Source organism: Cavia porcellus, unplaced genomic scaffold, assembly GCF_034190915.1.
Source record: "Cavia porcellus strain 051 isolate PalLab524CR breed Dunkin Hartley unplaced genomic scaffold, mCavPor4.1 scaffold_19, whole genome shotgun sequence".
In the NCBI taxonomy this organism is placed as follows: Eukaryota; Metazoa; Chordata; class Mammalia; order Rodentia; family Caviidae; genus Cavia; species Cavia porcellus.
In genome coordinates, this window is record NW_026947502.1 from 6,588,785 (window position 1) to 6,611,923 (window position 23,139).

At 49.8% G+C, this 23,139-nt stretch overlaps 1 protein-coding gene across 4 annotated transcripts in view; it reads left to right on the forward strand.

Annotated features, from left to right (window-relative positions):
- Window positions 1-23,139, forward strand: part of LOC100714734 (proton-coupled amino acid transporter 1) — a 41,103-nt gene that overhangs the window by 6,857 nt on the left and 11,107 nt on the right. For 3 of the 4 annotated variants that reach the window (XM_003464516.5, XM_005001268.4, XM_063230671.1), the window contains exons 2-9: window positions 4,670-4,811; window positions 10,442-10,532; window positions 11,305-11,393; window positions 11,828-11,923; window positions 13,797-13,881; window positions 14,249-14,467; window positions 19,651-19,749; window positions 21,826-21,992. In XM_003464516.5, coding sequence (XP_003464564.1) covers window positions 4,675-4,811; window positions 10,442-10,532; window positions 11,305-11,393; window positions 11,828-11,923; window positions 13,797-13,881; window positions 14,249-14,467; window positions 19,651-19,749; window positions 21,826-21,992 — 983 coding nt within the window. In that variant the 5' untranslated portion in view covers window positions 4,670-4,674. Of the gene's footprint in view, window positions 1-4,669; window positions 4,812-10,441; window positions 10,533-10,938; window positions 10,962-11,229; window positions 11,394-11,827; window positions 11,924-13,796; window positions 13,882-14,248; window positions 14,468-19,650; window positions 19,750-21,825; window positions 21,993-23,139 lie in introns of those variants that run through there. The other variant, XM_023562749.2, reaches the window with a different exon arrangement.

The following is a 23,139-nucleotide window of genomic DNA, read 5'->3' on the forward strand; positions in this document are numbered from 1 at the left end:
TAGCAACAGGAAACAGACTAGGATCGGTTACTTTCTGTCAAGTACTTTCCTTGTAAGATTGTGTGGGGCCTTTCCTATGTTCCAGCTGGTGGGTATCTTAGTTACTTTTGCTTTGCTGGGGCAAAGTACCTGATATCAACAAGTTGAAAGTGGGGAAGGTTTACTTTGGCTCACATTTTGTAGTGGGTTCAGTCCGTAGTCAGCTAGCTCCAAGGCAGAGCAGCATGGCAGAGGAAAAAGAGTTCATGACATGGCAGCGGGAAGCAGGGAGGCATGAAGGAAGGAGGAAGGATGTATGCTGTTCTGGACAGCATCCTCAGGGACCCACCTCTTCTCACCAGACCTCGCTTCCTAACATCACACCCAGGGGAAACCCATCGGTAGACGAATCCAGTATCATATACCTGTGACTCAGTCCCACACACCCATCACCTCCCAAAAGCCCACCTATGAGTGTATGAGACTTTGGGAAACATCTAGATACAAGCCATAACATTCTGCTCTTGCCCCCAAAAGACACATGTGCATCTCTTTATGCAAGATGCATATAATCCATTTCTAAGGTTGCCGAAATCCCTGACAGTTTCAGCCCTGCTGAAAAGTCCAAGTCCAAAGTCTCATGTGAGATTTAGCATTCTTAGCTGTGAGCACCGGTAAGAACGAAGAGAAAGTTAAGCACTTACACTATTCAACTGCACAATAAAAACATTCCAAATCCAAAAGGTACAAATAGGGGGATAGAGATGAATGGCATCAAAGCAAGACCAAAGTTAACAGGCAAGCATTAAATCCCACAGTTGTATGTCCACCCTGCAGGGTCATTTATGGAAAGATGTGAACTGGAAAGGACTTGGGTGGCCCCACTGCTGTGGCGCTACCAGTGGTTGTGTCCCTCATGGCTTCTCTTTCAGACTGGCTTTGCTCAGACGATCCGTATTTCTGGCTTCTCCAGTCTTCTGGGGTCTACCCTGCATTTCCAGCTTCACACTCACAGCTTCACACATTGCCCTCTCAGGGACACACTGCCTGCCCTTTCAGGCCTTTTTCTGAAATTTGGGTAGAATTCTTGCATTCTATCTAAAACCAGCACTGTATGGATGATCCCAGGATCTGCTACCAGCTAGAGCCAGGCTTCCTTCAAGCCAGGGGTTGAAGCCTGGATTGCTGAGCCCTATGAGCCCAATCCTGAGGAACAAATTCCCTAGGCCCTACCATTCTGGACCATGGTGCCTCTCTTCTCAAAGCAAAGTCTTTTGCCTTTGCAGCTTTGACCCTGCAAAGAGTAGAGTCTTGCTGGCTCATGTAATACTTTCAGGCCATCTTTTCTCTTGTCCTGTTGCTTTTCAGGAACCAAGTCCTCCACTGCTCCATCTTTGTAGGCCACAACTTTACCAAAGTTTCTTTACCTAAACAGACTAAAACCTTTTTAAGTCATTTGGTTGGGACATTTGCTCTGATTTTGAAGGTATAGCTGGCTAATGGCCCCCAATGGTAACTGTGTCACTGCCTCAATATTATACTGCCTTGAAATTTCTTCCACTGGATCAATTAGCCTGGTTCCCTTAATCTCAGATTCCTACAATGTCTCTGGACATGAACAAAATGCAGATGAATGTTCTGCCAAACTATTAACACACATGGCTTGGAGTCCAACTTCCAGTGTAGTCCTTGTTCTGAATTGAAACCTCCTGAGCCTGGACTTTCTCAGCTGCACTTCTGTCAGCATTCTGGTCATCCGTGCTCTGACTACAATCTCCCATCAAGCTGTGCTTACAGAATTTATGGCTGCTTCTCCAACTGACATATCTCAAACCTTTTAAACTTTTCCCACAAACCACTTCCAAAGTCTTCAGAATCACCTGATCATGTATCATCCCAGCAACAACCCCACTTCTGGTACCAAAAGCTGTTTTAGTTATTTTCTCATTTCTGAGACAAAGTACCTACTACCCACAAGTTAAAAGGAGGACAGGGTTTTCTTGGGGGCTCACAGTTTATGGAGGTTTCAGTCCACAATCAGCTGGTTCCAAGGCAGAGCAGCATGGCAGAGGAGAAAGAGTTTATGATGTGGCAGCAGGAAGCAGGGAGAGAGAAAGGAAGGAGGAGGGATGTATACTGTTCTGGGTGGCACTCACAGTGACCTAGCTCTTCTCACCAGACCTCATTTCCCAGGATCATACCCAGATAAAACCCATCAGTGGACTAATCTGGTATCATATACCCATGACTCAGTACCACACACCCACATTCCAGTCACCTCCCCAAAGCCACTTATGAGTGCATGAGGTCTTAGGGAACATCTTGAGGCCATAGCAGTGGGTTGGAGTGCAGCTAGTTTTTAATAATTTCCAGGAACTGGCTCTCTTAGCAGAGAGCTGTCCTTTAGCACCTGGTGTTGGGAACTGAGGTGTGCTATGGTTTCAATCTCGAATGACCCCCCAGAGTTTGATGTAGTTAGAGGTAGGGTTTTGGGGAGGTGATTGGATAGTGGGAGTGCTGTGCTCATTGGTAGATTGGTTTATCGATGAGTTCATAGCTGAATGTGCTGTTTGTTAGGAGTTGGGGACTGGGGGAAGAAGTGTGTCCCTGGGGATGGGTCTTTGGAAGGTGCATCTCCTTCCCTGGCTCCCCTTCTCCTCTGCCTTCATGGATTCAGCATCTTTCCTCTTCATTGCCCTTCAGCCAGGCTCTTTCTGCCTTGGAGCCAGTGGAACTGTGAGCGGAATAATCCTACCCTCCTTGTAAGTTGCAGGTGTTGCGTGTTTTGCCCTTGTGATGGGAAAACGGTAATCCAGGGTGCTGGGCAATGATAGTTGGATGTCTGATCTCCTTGTTGGATTTTTGAGACTGCACATCAGGCTCAGGTGAGGTCCACCCACATTCTCCCAAGTGTCAGAATTTTTAGTTCTGATTTTGTTGTCAGCGTACCTTTCCCCTTTGCCGATTGTGTGTCACATCCCTCACAGCTCCCTGTGTTGCTTTCAGGAGCTGTTCCAAGTTCAGACTGAGCAACAGGACATACATTTTCTGCTATGCTGCTCCCTCCCTGCAGCAGGGCAGAGCCTCCATCTTTGGGGCCTGGTTGTTTATGTATAAGGTGAGGGGGTGGAGAGACCTCTGTAGATGATTTTAGCAGCATTCTCCAGGTCTCTGGGGCTTCTACAGCTCCCGGAGGGTTTCTCACCACATGTCTTAGAGCAGCCCTTGTTCCTGCTTTTCTGCAGCAGCATCAGAAGAGACTCCACCCTTACCAACCTTCACCCACACACAACAGGAAGGTTTGCTCCTCTCACCATCTTTTAAAATTGAGCAAACTCATAAAAATTAACAGGAAGATGGTATGGGGAGAAAAAGGGGTGTGAGGCCTTCCCTTCCCTTCGTAAAGATCACTGCTGACAGTCCTGTAAAAGACAGGTTAATAAGTCAAGGAAAACATTTGTTTAATCAAAGTTTTATATGACAGAGACTCCTTCAGAAATGGAGACGCGAGCAAGGCGTGGTGGTGGATGCCTGTAATCCCAGTACTCTGAGAACTGCAAGGCTGAGCCTGGCCTGGGCGGTTTAGAACCTAGTGAGACCTTGTCTCAAAAGTGTAAAAGAGGACCGGGGATGTAGCTCAGTAGGAAGGACCTGAGATTGTCCTGGAAGGGAAGCCCAGCAAGGCCTGAGTATTCAGATCCTTCCTGCCCTCTCTGTCGAGTTCCTTCTTCCTAGCCAGGGATAGACCCTCTGGAGTGAGGGTCTGCACAGGGGAAGGAGAAGAGAGAAAGTGGCCTTTCTAGGTTTGGTGGCAGCCTTGGGGGAAAGGAGAGGAGTTTGAGTATTAGGACCAGCCCTTGGGAAGCCCAGCTGGCCTGGAGTTTGTGCGTATCTTGCATTAGCTCCTCAGAGCGCTGGGATTGTAGACCTGAGTCACAGTGCCCAGCTCCTGACACCTGCTAAAGAGTGCAGGACAAGCCTGGGGTCATGGTAGGAAAGAGGGATCGACACTGGTGTTCCTTGAACCCAGTGGGGAGCTTGAGCAGAATCCAGTGGTCCAGAGGGTAGGCCTCCCACGCTCCCTCCTGCCCACATCCTTTCCTCTCTCTTCTCCCCTCCCCTTCTTCGCTCTCCTCTCTTCCCTCTCCTCCTCTGTTTTAAATGATCCTCAGGCCTGTGTGTGCTACCACAGGCAGCAAGGTCACATGCAATGAGATTTGTTAGTGAAGGCAAAGGAGAAAGAGGGTCCAGTGAGAAATACACATCCTCCGAGAGCTCGCCCTGGGGAAGGCGTGTGACACAGCTACTATTCGAGGTACAGGGAACCAGCTCCATGGAAGGAGTAGTTACCTGTGACAGAAGGAGCAGGAAGACTTCTGGAAGCGTTTGCATCAGCCCTGCCCTCCCTGGCATTGCCTCACCCCCTGTACCATGACAAATTTGAACATTTATGAGTGGGTACGCTCCGGGAGGGGTGGGAGCACAAGCCGAGCAAGCTTGGCCTGCCCCCGTGTACTTTGCACCTCTTGAATTTCCTTTGGTACCAGGCGCTCTGGTTGTACTTAATCCACGGTGTAGCTGGCACAGTGCGAGGCTGTGACTATGGCTGCCCCTGCCCCAGAGTCCACCCGGGGCTTGGAGCTCGAGGCCCCAGCTGCTGCAGGTGATAACGCCGGCCCTGTTCCTGCAGCTGCCATGTCCACGCAGAGGCTCCGGAACGAAGACTACCAGGACTACAGCTCCACTGACGCAAGCCCCGAGGAGAGCCCATCCGAGAGCCTGGGCAACTTCTCACCCGGCACCTACCAGCGTTTCGGGGAAAGCAACACGACGTGAGTAGCTGTGACCTTGTGTCCCCCTTTGTCAGTTCTGCACTTTTTTGTTTGTTTGTTTTTGTTGGGTATCAGGGATTGAACTCACGACCTCGCACTTACCAGGCAGGCACTCATGCTGCTGAGCTAAGTCCCTGGCCCCTTGTCAGTTCTACATGTTCGAGATGAAAGTAAGCAATAAAGAGACAGGGTAAGCCGCAGCGCTGAGTCACCCTGGTGGCCGCCACTCTTTCTTGCTCTTTGCTTCAGTTGTTCCTTGAAGAACGCTGGTGCCTGGACTTAATCTCATCTCAGAACCATGTGTTGTGTGCACTGGATTTCTAAATGCCTCCAAGCCCGGTTGGAAACCTCTTTGGCTGATCCCAGCCCCAGCTCCGCCCCCCCACTTCTGCCCTTTCGCTGAGGAGCCCTTTCCTCTGGCTGCAGAGGGGAGATGGGGGAAATCAGTCCTGAACCTGGACGGTCCAGCAGTTGGTAGAGCAGAGGGGAACACTTTGGTTTCATAGAGAGAGCTTCAGTCTCATCCCTGGAAACTGAAACCTAACACCTCTCTTCGCTGACTTTGGCCCTTTTCGGGCCTTGGTTTACCCAGATGGAAAAACAAATTTGAGAGGCCCAGTCTAAACTGTGCTGTGTGGTGATCACACTTGATTCAGAAGGTTCAGGGGAAGCTTTTCTACTCCCTGGAGTTTCCCTGCTGCTCCTGAACCCCACAGACTGCTGACGTTTCTTGGGATCCCAGAAATGTCTTGGAATCCTGTCCTTTGTAGCTCTTCTGCTTATCTTCAAGCTGAGTTCACCCTTCTGGGGTTCCCTTGTGGGTTGGGGTGCCTTGCCGAAGTGTCCTAGAGTGATGCAGCCCCCTGACCCTCCAAGGGACACGGAAGCTTGTCTTGAAGCCCGCTCTGTAGAAGCTCCTGCCCACGTGCTCTCCAGGGAGGGGCACTGTCTTTTGTGACCTGGAATGGGTGTGAAGAATTGGTCAGCTCCTGAGGACCACAAGCTGCTTTTTGTATACAAAGATTCTGGCTTGGCAGCTTCTTCCCCACGTGGTGTGTGCTTTGGTAGATTTCCCATTTGCAGGCAGTGTTAGCAAAAGATTGCTTCCAGCCAGCTGTCAGCAGTGAGGACCACCCTTCCCCTCTCCCCTTGAACCTCGTCCATGCCCTAAGGGTTCCCCAGGCAGAAGGAGCTCCACGCTTGGCCAGGGTCCTGTGTCAGCTTGTCTCTGGGAAGCTGTTATTGTGAAATAGTCCCTTCAGGCTTCTGTCTCTGTAGTTTCTGTTCCAGTTTTTGCTGCTTCTTATTCTGAGGCGTCAGCTTATCTATGCCTGCAGTAAGAGCTCTAGCTCTCCATTTTTATAGAGACTTGCAAAGTGCAAATCTCACCAGCAGGCGTTCTCAGCATAGGTGCCTGTGGGTTTTGCAATGTGAAGGATGCCTTCTGCGAATCTTTTGTCCACATAGGAAAATAACCAATAGCCAGGTCAAAATTATTTCCCCTCACTTGTTAAGACTTGAGTACATCAGAAGATACTTTCCTTGGGCTTAGATTGGGATATTTTCCCGAGTGTCCTGCTCTGACATTGCCATGTGATGTAGGGACCAGGATGCCCATCTGTAGCTGACACAGACCTCGCAGCCCCACCACAGCTGGTCCAGGTAGCAGGACAGCTCCCTGCAAGATTCGTTACTTCTGTCCAAGGGCACAGGAGCCGCACAAGCGTTTGTGCCCAGAGTGAGTGAGTTAGATTGATTTGGGGACCTTGTTAGCCTGGGTGAACCTCTGATATGGAAGACGTGGCAGGGACAGGTTTTGAGTTGGATTCCTTGGCTTTTTGTGCTTGCCCTACCCTGTTACATAGTTCGCTAAGGAACAGAGTGCCAGGAAATGCCCATTAACCTATCGTGTGTACCTAGGCTACCCATTGGCTCTTCTGGAAGTTAAAGGTTCAGTTCAGACCCCTAATTACAGGGTACAAAGGAGAACTCCTGACATCTCCACTATGATGAACTAGGAAGTGAGACTTTCCTAACATTTGATGTTATCAAGCCGTTGAATTTATTGACAGCAGCCTTGGTTTATACTGTCACGTATATTTTCCTTTTCCATGAGTCATATAATAGCAGCTAGAGATTGTGCCAGGCAGGCTGAGAGCCCAGCTGAGTAGACCTGGCCTTCCCTAGGGGATCTGGAGCAGCCCTCTGCCAAGCGTGGTCTGCAGTCTTTGGGGGCTCAGATCATGCCAACATGTCTAAAGAGCACAGAACCCCTTCAGCGTAGCTCTGACGCATTGGTGACGTTCATGCTGAGGCAACAGACACTGCCAGGTAAACAGCAGGCACCATGGCATGAACCAAGGCAGTGGCCACAGATGGTGCCAGTCCCATGCATTTCCACTGGCACACAGGAGGAAAAGAAAAAAAGCCAATTTCACTCAAGAGTGTTCAAAATAAAGTTAATCAGATCACTAACTTTATTAAATTGCAACCCCTTGGGACAGGTCTCATTACTACACTTAGGACAGAGACTGAAAATACCAACGTGAGTTCTGCAGCAGCTGTCTGGACGGGCTGCTTTATTTCTTTTAATACTATTTTTACTAGAAAAACAATGAACTGGGGCTGGGGATTTAGCTCACCAGCATAAATGCCTGCCTTGCAAGCAGGTAGTCGTGAGTTCGATCCCTGGTACCGATAAAAATGAAAAAAAGACAAAAAAAAAAAAAAAGAAAATAAAAGAAAAACAATGAACTATAGTTCAGTCAGAACTGAGTGGTTGGCGTTTTCTTGGTAATTAAAGAAGGGAATCTGTCCTCGTGGAAAGAAAAGAAAGGGACCTGTCAACTCAAGAAAAATGGTGTAAGCCGGGTGTGGTGGCACACGCCTGTAACCCCAGCACTCAGAGGCTGAGGTTGAGAATTAGAGACCAGCCTGGGCCACAAAGTGAGCTCAAGGCTGACGTGAACGGCATAGCGAGACCCTGTCCCAACAAAAGACAAAAAAAAAAAAAAAAAAAGAAAGAAAGAAAACAAAAAACAGTGTTTGTTGCCCACAGTGAAATTTGAGCTTTCAAGAAAAATTAGAAAAAATGAACAGCAAAAAAGAGAGGACCAGGATAGCTCAGCAGGACAGCGACTGCCTGGCAAATGTGAGGCCCTGAGTTTGGTTCCCAGTACCAAAAAGGAAAATAGTTTAAAAGAAAGAAAGAAAGAAAGAACAATACAACCTCCTTGTATCCCAGCTCTGTGAGCTTGACAGCTTCTCACTGCATAAAACTTTCCAGACGAGACCAGCAGTGATATTAATGAATGTGGTTTTTTCAGTGTTGTATTCTGAGAGATGTTAGCATTTGGAGGATTTGCATAACTCAGGGGACCAATATCCATCCAGTACCCTGAATGTGATGTTAGAGACTGTGCATGGGGGCGAGATCCACCAAAGGGCAGGACCACCAGTGGATGTGAGTGTAATAAAGTCCAAAAAGCTCACGCATTACACATTGCAGCCCAACTCTGAGAAATGATCATGTGTTCATTCCAAAGTTGTGGGAAACAAAAATTCCTGTAACTACTTCCTTACCCAGCCACATGTCTAAATTTTCTGTCTTCAGTTAATCAAGGCATATAAGACGTCAAAAAGACAGTCTCATTTTCACAATTTTCTTTTGAAAATGGAGTTGCTTTTTAAAAATGTTACTTGTATGAGCAGGTAATGAAATTATGAAATCGTTATTTTTAATGAAATGTTTTAAATTTTTCTGCTATAATTTTTAATATCTACCAACAAGATACAGTCTCTATAAACAACAACTATTGGGGGTCCTTCACTTATCAGAGAATAAAGAGATCATGAGACCAAAAAAGTAATAAGCACTACTGAAGGAATATAAACGGAGTTTTGCTGTTTTGCTGGGCTTTTCTCTTCCCTCTTTAGCTGCAAGGGCTCCCGGCCGGCTGCTAGGTTGCTTTTCTGATGCTCACGAAGTCTTGGGTGGTGTCTGCTCAGGACCGTTTTTTGCAAAGAGCTATTTGGATTAGTGGCCTGTTTGTTCTGAGCCAAAGGGAGCCCAGAAGCTGTCCTGGTCAGTTCCCTCACTCTATAGACGAAGCAGCAGCCCCCGGGGAGAACAGGGGTTTGTTGTGTGCGGGTGATGGCAGAGTGGGCCCGGAGGCTCCAGGCGGATGGGTTTGGGGCTGTTTCTTCACCCTTGCACCGAGTGGGTTAACTTCACCAGGCTAGAAGGTGAGTGGGCTCACTGTGCCCTGGTCACTGGCTGCTGCTGATGTCTCTGGACCCTGGGAACCCCCGTTTTTTTCTCGATCTTTCCTGGAAATTTGGAGCAGAGTGGGAAGATAACGAGCTGTTCTTCCTGAGGTCAGAGGACAGGGTAAAATCACTTTCCAAAAGGTGTGGCTAGGTCTTATTAACAGCCTTTATGAGTGACAATTATTACTTGGGAATGTCAGACCTGAAAACCATGTGTTTAAGTGACCGTGTTGAGAGATTCATGTTATTTGTGCAGGAGAATTTCCAGACACTGTCAGGGGCCCAATCCTGGGTGGCTTAGACCGAGTGATGCGTTTGACTTCCTTCCTTTTCCTTTGGAGGTAACAAAGGATGAGAAAAAAAAATACCAAGCCAAGTGTGCTCCTCCACTGCCTCTCCTTAGTGAGCCCCCTCTGCCTTAGCCAAGGGGGATCTCCCCGCATGCTCCCCTTCACTCTGGCCACGCCTCACTTTCTCTCTGGGGTCCTCTCACCTGGCTGCCCTCGTCCCCAGTGGCATCTTCTTCCTCAGCAGTTGCTGTTTGTACCGTGTGTGTCCTGCTGGACCCCACTCGAGTCCGTCTGCCCTACCAGGCTTACCTGGATCCCTTTTCCCTGGGCTCTGTTCCCGGGCTTCTCTCCAGACGTGGTCTTTCCACCATGCGTGGTTGTGAATGTGTTTGCTTATCTTCCGTGGATCATGATTTCCAGAAACTGAGCTGTTCATCTGATTCTTGCCTGTTTCCAGTGCCGCAGTTGATACCTAGTAGAACCGAGTAGATGATAAAGAATTGAATGAGGACGTGTAAGGGGTTGCAGCTTGAGGGAACACCAGTAGAGGCGCGAAAATTTGCCTCAAGTCAGAAGGCTGACCAGGTAACCATTGAGACCATCAGAGATGGCTGCTCCAGTGCCAGGATGAGCCAGCAGTTATTTTTTCCCCCCAGTTCACAATGCAGTGGGGACCTCCAGCCTCTCATGGGCTTTCCCGACTTTTATCTGGGCTTCTCCTCTCCCGCCAGTGTCTGTGCTTCACGTATCCCCTCTTGCTGTTTTTGGGAGTCAGCTTGGTGGTTAGAAGCAGAAGGACACGGTAGAAGGCCTAGAGCCTGCCTGTGCCCTGCTGCCTGGCGCCCGAGAGAGGCCTGGGCACAGCGGGTAAGCATGAGCTCTGGGTGGAATCCTGGTGCAGTGCTTTACCGGGTGTGTGACCTTTGAGCAAGTTGCTTCCTTATGCAGAAAATCAAATCTCATCAATCCAGCGGGAGAATGTGCTAGGCGCTTTGTGTGGTGCTGAGCACTTCCTAAGCCCTCACTTCCACCGTGGTTAACTTGCCTGTGTCTCCTTTCCTTCCGCTTCAGATGGTTCCAGACCTTGATCCACCTGTTAAAGGGCAACATTGGCACAGGACTCCTGGGATTGCCTCTGGCAGTGAAAAATGCAGGCATCTTGGTAAGGGTCTGTACGGTGCAGCAAAGTCTCATGCCAGGTTTTAGGAGGGAGTGTTTTAGTTTTTGATTATTTCACTTAAAACACTATATGTTAGAAAGCTGCTGCTTTTTTTTAAATTCAGCCAAAAAAGCAAACTGGAGCTGTCCATTCCCCTAAAGATGTTTAGTAAGGGCTGTCTGTGAGCCAGGCACTAACAGGCTGTCGGACCAAAGTCCCTGTCCCCTGCCCCCCCAAAAGTCCTTGTCCCCAGGGAGCTTGCTTTGTGGTGGAGAGCACACACTCGAAATGGGCCAGGCAGTTCTGTCGATAATGTGAACTGATGAGCTGACAGATAGCTGCCCATTTTCTCTGTCCCCTAGCCCTGCCCCTCAGTGAGACACGTGACCTCTCCTTAGGATTCATCTAGATGGCCTGCCCAAAGCTGTTCTGGTGCAGATATATGGCTGGTCCTCTGCTAAGTGGCTCTTCCCCCACATCCCTTCTCCCTAGAGCCCCGGGATCTTCAGTCCTGCCAAATGCAGCAGTCTCCGTAGGGACTTGCTTGCATCCCTGTCCCCCTTGGGGCTGCCTCCCTGGAAGCCAGCGAAGTCTGTGTGCACGCCCCCCTCCCAGAGCATGTCTCCATGATCGTGCTTCTCTCCTGTGGGCCAGGGGTCTAGCCCCGGACAGCACTGAGTAGCGTTTTAGTCACCTGTAGGTCGAGTTTCCTTTGGGCTTCCCTCTTAACCCCGCCTGTTTCTGTCTCCTCTCCTTTCTGCAACGCCTGTCCCAGCTGGGTCCCCTCAGCCTGCTGGTGATCGGCATTGTGGCCGTGCACTGCATGGGCCTCCTGGTGAAGTGTGCGCGCCACTTCTGTCACAGGTGAGTGCCCTGATCTGCCCCCCGGGGGACAGGCTGTTACCTTTGGCTTCTTTCCCAGCCCTGGAAGCAGGAATGCACGCAACTTGCGCTCCGTTCTTCTTCCCACGGTGGGAGGATGGCTGCTCAGTATTGAAGCCCAGTGCACATCGCTTAGTAAACTTCCCCAGGTCCAGTGCGTAGAGGCTGCGCTGGAAGTTCATGTGCTTTACAGGGCTCCTGCCACTGAAGTGGTTCTCTAGGTGGTTGTGAAAGGACCTGACCCATGGATCTGGATCTAGCTCTTGGGGTCCTGAGAGCACCACATGGGAGGCTCGGGAGTGGCACCCCCGGGGGCGAGCGGTGAGGAACTGGCCTAGGTCTCAGAGTCTCCGTTAGTTCTGTCACTGTCACTAACTGACACACTCTCCCTTCCTCTGTTTTTTCCCCCCTCCCAGACTGAACAAACCCTTTGTGGACTACGGTGACACCGTGATGTATGGTCTAGAATCCTGCCCCAGCCCCTGGCTCCGGAACCATGCCCACTGGGGAAGGTAACTGGTTTCCTGTTTCCTTTCAGCCGTGGCCTCCCAGAGTGGAGGCCTTCAGATAAGGGTGTGGGGACCAGGGCAGCAGAAGGGAGTGTTGTTTGGGTCAGCTCTGCTGCTGGAGAGCTGTGTGACCTTGGGCCGTGTGTCCCTTTTCTTCTCTGGCCTCAGTTTTGGGGCCTGGCCTAGAAGATCTCCCCTGACCATTCCAGCTTTGACAGTCTGTGGCCAGCGATCATGTGTGATTCCCTCATTTGCCCAGAAAATGTGTTTTATTTTATTGTATTTTTTTTGTGGTACTGGGGACAGAACTCACAACCTTATACTTGCCAGGCAGGGGCATATGCCACTGAGCTAAATCCCCAGCCCCAGCAAATGTATTTTAAACACAGCCTGTAAGTGGACCAACAGTTCTAGGTCGGGAAGAAAGATGGCCTGGGATAAAACAGTCCCACCCTCCCAGAGTTTCTGCCCAGGGTAGAGAGAAGCATCCACAGGTAAGGTCGTCTGTTAGGGGTGGGGAGCGTGAGGGATGGGACAGACATCTGGGGCCTCAGGGGAGGAGCGTCAGCGTTGCTCAGGCCTGGCCCGTGCTCAGGGGAGCACACAGAGAAGGGAGAGCAGGAGTGGGCAGGAGACAGCCTGGGAGCAGTGAGAGTGTCTGTTTCCTCCTCGCAGTGACTTTCCAGATGCCCGCAGGGACCTGCACTACTCTTGTTCCCTATAGCTCCACGTCGAGGACAGATGCCATTGAGGGCTGAATCTTTGTTCTGTTTTGTTCAACTGAACCACTTAAAGCCATGTTCTCTAGAGTGAAGTTCCTTTTGGGGGGTCAGAGAAGAAACGTAGCTTTCGTCTCTGAGTCAGCTTTGTCCTGTGATGCAGATTCTGTCACTGCTTTTTTTTGTACCGGGGATCGAACTCACAGCCTTGCGCTTGCCAGGCAGGCGCTTGTGCCGCTGAGCTACATCCCCGGCCCTCTGTCACTCTTTTGGCAGAGTCCTTTCCTGTTGATTGTGAGAAGCCAGACAGGCAGGTGCCCATTGTGAGTGAGCTGGTTGCTTGTTAATCCTTCCTGCCTCCTCCTCTGCCTGTGCTTCCAGTACCCTCCCTTTTCATAAAATGTGTTCTCATAGGAAAAGCATTTTTTTAACAAGACAGAAGGACATAAAGTTAAGAGTAAACACTTTTACACAGTTACATATGGGTACCCTTTTGGAACTTTCTGTATGTTTGTGAACATTCATATGTTCTGCAATGTTTTTTACGTTGGGAGATTTGCTTTTCCCCCTTATGTGTCTGAGATAGTTTTCTCTATCAGCGCATGTAGATTTAACCGTCTTCCCAGTGCCCCATTGAGGAATGGTCCATGGCTTAACTGCTTTCCTCTGGTGGCCCTGTAGGTTGTTGGCAGCTGTTGTGTAACTGTGCCCTCACCGGAGTTATCCAGGTGCCTTTATTTCTTTGTATTTAGATCGGTTTTGGATACAGGTTAGAGGAAGAGCCTATGAAGATTGTTCTTCTGGGTCTTTTATTTCAGAGTCTCCCTGTGGCTTTAAGAAGCAAAGGCCTGAGATGGGGCAGGTGGGCAGTGGGGAGAGAGGAGGCCAGGGGCTGTGACAATTCCCTGACCTCGTGCTGAGTTCTAGATAGGAAACTGGGAAAGGGACCTCGGGACCACACACGTAGAGCTTCTCTCCTTCCTCCCAGAGCTTCAGGCTGGTGGCGCAGACACAGGTCTTCCCCTTCTGGGACATGCTTGTCCTCGTCCTATTGGGGAGGACCCGTGATGACTTTAAGAGCACTTGGGAAGCACCCGTCTCCCTGCGAGGCCACCATCTGCATTGTGATGATCTTACCTGTTCCCTCCCCTCTCCAGGCGCATAGTGGACTTCTTCCTGATCGTCACCCAGCTGGGATTCTGCTGTGTCTATTTTGTGTTTCTGGCTGACAACTTTAAACAGGTAGGATCCTGATCAAAGAGAAAGAATAACAAGAGATATGTCAAATTTCTAGTTAGGATTCCTGCTAAGCTAATTTTGGTCCCCAGAAGAGTTAAAAGGTTTTAGACTTTATAGACTACAGTTCCTCTTATTTGACTCTCAAGTCTAGAGCACAGAGATACCCCAAAATGTCTTGTCTACCCTTCTGTCTTAGGTGAGATGCGCTCGAACCCGGGTGCTAACGAGAACCGTGGAGCTCTTCAGGGAAGATTCCCAGCCCACGGGTGTCGCAAGCCTTGTTTGTACCCTGGAGCCTTCATCAGGGCTTCTTCCCACCAGACACCATCGGCTTCGTTGGCAGGGTTTTTCTTTCTGCCCTTCGTTCTAGGTGATCGAAGCCGCCAACGGGACCACAAACAACTGCCACATCAACGAGACGGTGATCCTGACACCCACCATGGACTCGAGGCTCTACATGGTCACCTTCCTGCCCTTCCTGGTGCTGCTGGTCTTCATCCGGAACCTCCGGGTGCTGTCCATCTTCTCCCTGCTGGCCAACCTGAGCATGCTGGTCAGCCTGGTCATGATCTACCAGTTCATAGTCCAGGTATGAACCCGAGCCCTCCCTGGCCTGTGAAATACCTGAGAGACAAAACGAGGAAGTGGAATGTAAGCAGTTACCTGTTACCTGCCTGTGGCCTATTTAGATTAAGAGTTCTTAGTGTCAGCACTGTTGAGATTTTGGGCCAGGTAATTTTTTTTTTTTTTTTTTTTTGTAGGCAATAGAGGAAACTATTCCCCAAGTTGTGACAATCTGACATTCCCTAGATGTTGTCCAGTGTCCTGGGGAGATGCCTTTAGTCGCCCGTGTTGCAATCGCTGGTTTTGAATTTTTTGATTCAATTCTCAGTGCATGATTAGTGCACATGATTGGAAAACAGGGGGTGGGGGAAAAATGAAGATCAAAATAGAAATGGATTTTTCTAATCTGTGTTTCCATAAGGTAATTCTTTACCGACTCTAGTTTTGCATTTACTTCTCAAAATTACAAATCAGCTCGTGGTTTGCACCGCTTGCTCAGCCTGGCGAGCGGGTCTGCGGGCCAGTGGGGGAGGGAGGGCATCTGAACATCAGTGAGGGGACCAGGTGTGAGCAGGCCGCGCTGGATGGCTGGGGGAAAGATGATGCACTGCACCAAGATTCAAGAGAAGGAAAAGAAGTAAAGGTAGGCAAATAACAGCATAACGTAAAGGAAAGATACTTATATGTCACTTCCTGTGAACTCACATCAGTTCCTGTTCATTAACGTGCAGACCACACAAAGCTGCTGAATGCCCATCTGTGCGCTGATGGTCTCCTCAGATGCGCCTGCTGTGTGAGTGGCCGGATGGGTCCTAGAGCTCATGGAGACATTGTGTGATTATGGTGTACAGGCAACACATTAAACAAAAATATATTTTTAAAACAATATGTAGAAGTTACCTGTAGAGTTCATTTAAGTGTTTTCTCTGTCGCCAGTGCGTCACAGAACTCTCCGAGTCAGGCGCTGTGGTGCCAACCTGTAATTCCACTGCTCCGAGGCTGAGGCAGGAGGATCAAAAGTGTGAGACCAGCTGGGTGGCTTTGAGACCCTGTGTCAAGATAAAAAGGGCTGGGCTGCCGCGCAGTGTGAGAGCACTTGCTTAGCATGCACGTGGCTCTGAATCCAACCCCCAGTGCCGTGGGAAAAAAATCTCTCCAGGTTGACAAGCCTGGCTCTCCTCACTCTTCAGCTGCTCCCTAGAAACAGAGAACAGATGTGGAGCAGGTCATTTAACCGGACCACCAGTGGGCAGTGGGCTCCTCTCTGCGGCCGCGGAGATGTTTGTCTGAAGGCACAGTTGCGGAGGAGCGTGCACTTCTGCCTGCTTTCCACCGCCCACTGGCGCTCTCCAAGGCCGCCAGCTGCTTTCGTGTCCATGGCCTTCCACGCTGGGCACACCTCTGCTTTTCTACCCCAGCCAACTCTGGCTGCTCAGCCCAGTTAATCGTGATCATCCTGACAGTGAGCACTGCCTCGTTGTTACACAGTGACCCAGTCACTACCAGTGTGGCTCCTGAGGGATCAGCGGGTCCCAGGAAGCAGGGCCTCTGTGCCCTGAGGGAACTGTGTAATGAGTTCAGATTAAATTGTCCCCAGTGGACGTGCGCTGAGGCTTCCTTGCCACGGTTAGTCAGATGGGTGGCAGATACAGACCCTTCTGCAGAGGAGAACTCTGTCTTTTCTCTCCTGTGCCAGAGATAAACCATGTTTGAGAGTTTGTTGCCTAATGCCAAGCTCCTGGCTCCTGTGCGTGTGCCTCATAGGGGGCAGGTCATGGTCCCCCAGCTGAGTAGGTCGCCCCATCTTCATGGCTCGGTTCTGGGCCCAGAGCCTTGCCCACAAGTACGTCTCCTAATTCTGAGATGTGTTTTTGCACAGTTATGCTGATTTCAAAATTAGAATATATTTTCATCTATATGTATAGGTTATGGCATGTTCTTAAAAAGCTTTTTTAGAATTGATAGTGTAGTAGAATTGAGGAGATAACGCTAATAATGAGCTATTTTAATTTGCATGTTTTTTCCTATTTAGTTGGTTAGGTTGTGAATCAGTAGCAGCATTAAGTAGGTAGAGTTTATACATTGCTTCTGTATGTGTATGTGTGTCGTTCTGCAGTTCAGGCCAGCCGTGGGCTCACTTTGTAGCTCAGGCTGGTCTCCAACTTGCAGTGATTCTCCTGCCTCAGCCTCCCGAGTTCTGGGATTATAGGCTTGTACCACCAGGCCCAGCAACACTTTGCTTCTGTTGGTCCCATTCACACAGCGTCCTAGAAGATATGAGTCGTGAAACTCCCTCTCTGAACCCTCAGTCTGATCTGATGTACGAACCTGGACAGGTTCACCCCTCACCCACAGAAACACCTGTTTCCAGGAACTTCCGTTTCATTTGTGACTCAGGAATAATTAGAGGCAATCTCACTCTCGTGTGTCATTGTAGAGGAATAATACCTATTAGTCTGTCTTGGTTCTGGATGCTAAAGTGTGTGTTGTAAATAAACAAGTCTGATTTCTGAGCTGGGCCCCATAAAAAGCATGGCTTTTTCTTGTCCTTTTTTCCTCCCAGAGACTACAGTATAGTTGTTTTAAAGTCTTTTAGAGACTCTTGCCCCAGAGGTTAGTAACAGAGCTCCTTTTGTTCACCTACGGTTATTCCATCACGCTGTTAGAGCATGCCCCATCCATGTCTAAGGACCGGTGCAGAAGCAGTAGTTTTGTTTCCTGAAGTCCAATGTGGAAAGCAGGGCAGCTGCTTCTGGCACTGCTGGGAGGTGGAGCGTAGTGGGAGGAAATTAGACCTGGGGAAGTAATGTTGAAGAGCTGCTGGGACCCCAGCTCCTCCTCCTCCCTCTTTGCTTCCTGGCTGCCATGAGGTGAGCAGCTTTGCTCCCACGTGTGCTCTCACCATGGTTTGCTGCCTCACACCAGGCCCAAAACAACAGAAGCAAACAGCTGTGGACGGAAATCACTGAAACTGAGGTGAAATAAGGCTTTTTCCCTTATTTGTTGTTTGTTTCAGGTATTTTATCTCAGTGACTAATACAATAGTTCAGTCAGTTTTAAGCCAGGCGTGGTGGTGCACCCCTGTAATTCCAGCACTTGGGAGGCCGAGGCGGGAGTATTGTTACAGGTTTGAGACCAGCCTGGGCTACAAAGTGAGCTCAAGACCTGCTTGAATTACATAGTGAGACCCTGTCTCAAAAAGACACACAAAAAAAATCAGTTTTAAAACATGATGTCTTGGTCTGTTTCCTGTTATTGCAACAGAGTAACCACAACTGGACAGTTTATGAAGAAAGGGAGTTTGTTTAACTCATGGTTCTGGAATGTGAAAAGCCTGGATAGTGGTGAGGCCCTCGGCTGCTCCTGGCATGGTGGCAAAGTGGAAGGGCATGCCATTGTGTGTGCAGGAGACCAGACAGGGCACAGCGCACTTTCTAGTGCCCTCACAGTAGCTGACCTAGGTCCCTGAGAGTGAGGACTTATTTATTCCCTGATGAGAATGAGAAAGGAGGCATTCGTGCCTTCAAAGACCTCTCAAAGGGTGCGGTGTGATCACAGTGTCACTCAGGGTCCAGCCTGGGCTTTGGAGGGGACAGGTGCACACAGTGCACTGGGAAAAGCAGTTTTAAAGTCAGTTTTTCCTTTACTCTCCACAGAATGTGTGCACCGGTTTAAAAGCCATTTTCTAGTAGGACTGCAGCTCCTGAACCACTCCTACCCACTGGTCCTTTGCACGTCTGTTGTCAGTAACCACCGTTCAGTGTGAACCAAGCAGTGTCGCGGGCCTGTGGCTCCTTCTGCTGCAGCCCTTCAGCCCTCCTTTGTGCCTGCACTAACAGTTGCTCTCATTCCCCCTTTTTTCTAAGGACTGAACCCAGGGCCAATGCCCTGAGCTGTGCCCCAGCCCTTTTTATTTTGGGACAGGATCTCACTTAAGTTACCTGCACAGGCTTGAAGTTGCAATCGTCCTGCCTCAGGCTCCCAGAGTGCCAGCCTTGCAGGAATGCACCACCATGCCCAGCTACCAGTTGCCTTTTTATTTGTTTATATTTTAATGTTCTTTTTGCTGTGTTTCCCCCAGTGTTTCCCAACACACTTTTCATGTGCTTCTCAATATTTTCCAAATGTGCAGTAATAAGAACTGTAGAAGTAATAAAACCCAAAATGTGTAATTGTCATTGTACAAAAGAAAAGAAAAGAAGGTGCCCTAAAGGTTATAACTGCATATATGTTTGAGTGTATAAGATGGATAACCATATTACTGAGTTTTGTTGGATCATTGAACAAAACTGTTTGCACTCTCACTGTTTGAAAGTCCACTTTATATGCTTTAATTTTGTAACTTGAACAACTATTTCTAAGATGAGAATATGTAATCTATTAACTAGTGATTTCTTACTATTTATATTTTAAATTTTGCATTACTTGTACCCTTTCTCTGTTTTTTTCTTTTTCTCCTTAAATAAAAAAAAATTGGCAGACTGAAAAAAATATATATATTTTCCAAATGTGAAATCTCATTGCCAAGAAAAAAATAAGAAACACAAAGCCTGGCATGGTGGTGCACACCTGTGGTCGCAGCTGCTTGGGAGGCTGAGGCAGGAGGACGTACTTTGAGCCTAGCTTGGGTGACTTAGACTGTGTCTCCAAAAAATAAAAATAAAAATAAAAAAGACTGGGGTTGTAGTTCAGTGGAGAGCATGTCTAATGTGTGAGGCTGTGGTTCAACTCCTTGGACTACAAAACAGAAAGAGAAAGAGAGGAAGGAAGACAGAGAGGGTGAAAAAGGAGCAGAGCTGATCTTAAATTTTACCTGCTCTCCTTCCAGCTTTATTTACACGGGGCGTTTGTGTGCCAGAGCTGGATGATGATGTAAATTTAGCGGTATTTGTTCAATGTGATTTCCTAAGCAGTTTCCCACTTTCTACCTAGTTACCACTGTACCCTTTTAAAACACTATATACTGTTCTGTGATGCACTCAGTGTATGGTTATTTTCTTAGCTTTTGTTTGGGAATATTTAAAATGGAGGTTTTTTTCAGTTTGTCATTTTTAGGCAACTTTCACCATCTTTAGGTATTTTTGTTTGCATCCAATGGTAACAGTCTCTTGTCAGCTGTCGGGGCCTCTCCCTCGCTGGAAGCTTGGAGTTAGGGGAAGGTCTGGCCTCTTTCAGTAGCCCTTCACTTGTCCTGTTCATCTCTTCCAGGGGATCCCGAACCCCAGCAACCTCCCCTTGGTGGCGCCCTGGAAGACCTACCCGCTGTTCTTCGGCACGGCCATTTTCGCCTTCGAAGGCATCGGAGTGGTAAGAGCCGGGCCGCGCTGCGCTCCTGGGACGTGAGCCTGATGGCTGGTGGCTGTCGGGTTAGGGGAGGGAAAGTGCTTTGTCCACCCCGACCGTGGCAGTGTCCCACGGGGTTTGATTTATTAATAGTGTCACTGAGTTTGTTACTGAATCATGAACCAGTGAGTGGATGCCTCTACCCGGAACATGGGTGTGCTGTGCTTTCTCTGTGTAAATAGTATTTCACTCCTGGCCTGGCTTCTCGCCCTCACTGCTGCGACTTCCAAATTCTTTGCCTCCAGGGGGCCTCCGCTCAGCTTCAGTTATTTTGATTTTCACTTGTATTTTTCATAGTGGCTCAGATCGCTTTGATAGAAAGTTCTCTGCTGGCTAGCGGTTCTGAGAATGAGATAACTCTTCTCCTTTCCCGGCATTTCTTTCTCTCCTCATCTGATTTCACTAATACTTTATTTTACTCAAAAAAAAAAAAAAAAATCTGCTGGGTGTGGTCCTAGCACTCAGGAGGCCGAGGCAGGAGGGTTGCCATGAGTTCCAGGCCAGCCTCAGCTGCATAGTGAGACCCTGCCTCAAAAAAACCAAAACAATAGCAACAATAAAACAAAACCCCTAAAACCAAGACAAATTTCTTTTAGTCACATTGCCGAGAAATCAGGTGAGCATCGTCTGCGGGAGGTGTTAAGGCTGTGATTGTTTAGGGGAGGCTCTGCAGGAGATGGCGTCCCAATCCCTGGTCCTCCTGAGGTTTACCTTTCCCCTTGGGCATTCCGGGCACCCCTCGTAGCCTGTGAGGACTGCCTCACCTGACTCACCCTGGGTTTCTGCTCCTGGGTCAGAGGCTGCGTGGGCCCAGGAAGCCAGGACTGGAGCGAAGGGGTGGAGACGGGCGGGGAGGTGCCCGGGACCCTTTGTGAGCGGTGCTGCTCACGCTGGTATCAGTTTTCCCCTGTAGCCGCTGTTCCTGGCTTCATTTCCTCAGCCAAGCTTGGGTGCAGCATCGTTCCGTAAACATTCCTGATGCCTCCAGCCCTGCCTGTCTTTTCCACTGGGAGGACAGACAGCCCTGCTGTTCTGAGTCCTTTCCTAGGGTGAAGTCTGGGTGGAACACCGTCAGCCGGCCTGCTGTCCTGGGCCTGCTGTGGCAGGAGATGTGCCCCTGCCTGTCTGTGGCAGTTCTGGTGGGAAAGACGCTACCCCAGAGCTGAGAAGCTGTTTGTGCTTGCGTGAGGCTCAGCTGAGGCTTGAGATCCTGCAGCCGAGGAAGAGGCAGACACTGCAGACGTGAGGAACTGCAGAGCCTGCCATCCTTCGGTGGCAGTGCCGTGCATGGTGTGGGGTGAGGTGTAGACCACTACTCCTCCCAGCCACGGGCACCGCAGGACAGCACAGAGCCAGCAGGCCGAGTTGACTGTCACTGTGCCGTAGCCGGGCATGTGCTTTCACAGGGGCCATTGCTTTAGCCAGAATTGAAGATGCCCCCGGTGTGACCAAGAGGCAGAGGCATCTGGGAACCAGGCTCAGGGTAGCACCTGAGTGTCCTCTGGCCCTCGGTTAAGTCATGCTGTGACCACCACCTCAGTTTCTGACTTGGAGGTTGAACTCGTCACCACAGGAGGCCACCCCATGGGGGTTGGGGGTGGTTTCGGGGGGACAAGCGTGGCCATCTCTGCTGGCCTGTGTTTCGAATTTTGAGCTGGGTGAGTGGGAGCTGCTGGCTCAGGTTTGGCTGGAGGCCTGCAGTGAGGAGCCGGCTGGTGGGTTGTCACATGTACTGTCCCCCTAGTGACAGGAAGGCAGGGCTGGCCCAGGCCAGGGGCCCTGGGCTCTTGGCCAGCCCCTCCTGACCTCTCAGGGCTTCCTGGTGTGCCAGCCGAGTGCTGGGTCCCTTCTGGTCCTGAGAGTGTCATTTCTGATGCAGTAACTCAGTCTTGTTTGTTAGCCAGTCTAGGAAAGGAAGGTGACCTTTTGGAGGATTCTGGGGCTAAAGAAGTGACTCTTTTTAACCCCTTGACAATACTTCGTAGGCTGTTAATTTTCCTTTCCCTGTGTTTTCTCTCCTCTCTTCTCTCTCTCCCCAAGGTTCTGCCTCTTGAAAACAAAATGAAGGATCCACAGAAATTCCCGCTTATCCTGTACCTGGGCATGGCCATTGTCACCGCCCTCTACATCAGCCTGGGGTCCCTGGGCTACTTGCAGTTCGGAGCCAGTATCCAAGGCAGCATCACCCTCAACCTGCCCAACTGCTGGTATGTGGGAGGGCTGGAAGCGCGGAGCAAGGCTGTCTTAAACAGTGTGGGGGCCGGAGGTGGCGGACCCTTGCTCTTCAGCCAGCCCGCTCCCTTCTCGTGCTGGCCTTGGCTGCCCTGCTCCTGGACGGGCCCCCTGGGGACTCACGCCAGACCCCTGGGCTGATAGCACGTTTCTCCTGGGAAATCCTGAGCCCAGGCGGGCAAAGTCCTCCCCGCTTACCTTAAGCTGTTCCAGATCGCTGGTGAGAGAGGAGGGCAAGGCTGGTAACTTCTGAAGCATCCCTTCCTCAGCGGTCACAGGCAGACGAACAGGTGGCCCACACTGTGGGCGGGGCGCACCGGAAGTCCTTGGTCTCTAAGTGGTGATGATGTCCTGTGGGGCAGCGCTGAGGCATAGCGAAAGGCCTTCTGGAAAGGCAGATGTCAGCTGGGTCTGGTGGCGCATGACTGATCCCAGCTACTTGGGAAGCTAAGGCAAGAGGATGGCAGGTTTATTTACCAGTCTCAGACTCCATCTCAAAATTTAAGAAAACAAAAAACCCAAACGGGCCAGGAATATAGCTCAGTGTGAAATTCCTGGTTCTCATACAAGACAGACAGAAAGACAGATAGAGCTGGTGAAATATCATTGCCCAGCACTGTAAAAATAAAACAAGGAGAGGTGACACAGAGAGGGTGTTGGCTGCAATTCTCTCTGAAGATTAAAGTCTCACCATAGAGAGTGGCTGTTTAGGGAGAGTGAGAAGCTTGTCAGCGTCCAAAGAAATCAAAATAAGGTTTCAGGGCAGCCTGGCTGGTCTGCCCGTGCATGCTGGTCAGTCTTCGGTTGAGGAAGGAGAAGGCTGAGAACGTTTGTAGTCCTCAGTGCGTAGCCCGGGATGCCTCGTCAGCACCTGTGCCGAGGCGGGCCACTCCGAGATGAGGTGACCCTGCCGGCCCATGAGGCTGTGGTAGGACAGGGCTACAGTGCAGTGGGAAGATCCGCTCCTACCTGGGGGTCCTGCCTGGCTGCCATCTCATTCTAGGGAGCCCCTAATCAGACAGGAAGAATAGAAATAGGTGTGTTACATTTAATTGTATTTTTCATTTTGACTTTGAAAGTTTATCTGCCCTGGGGATTAGGACAGACTCCCAGGAGTTCAGC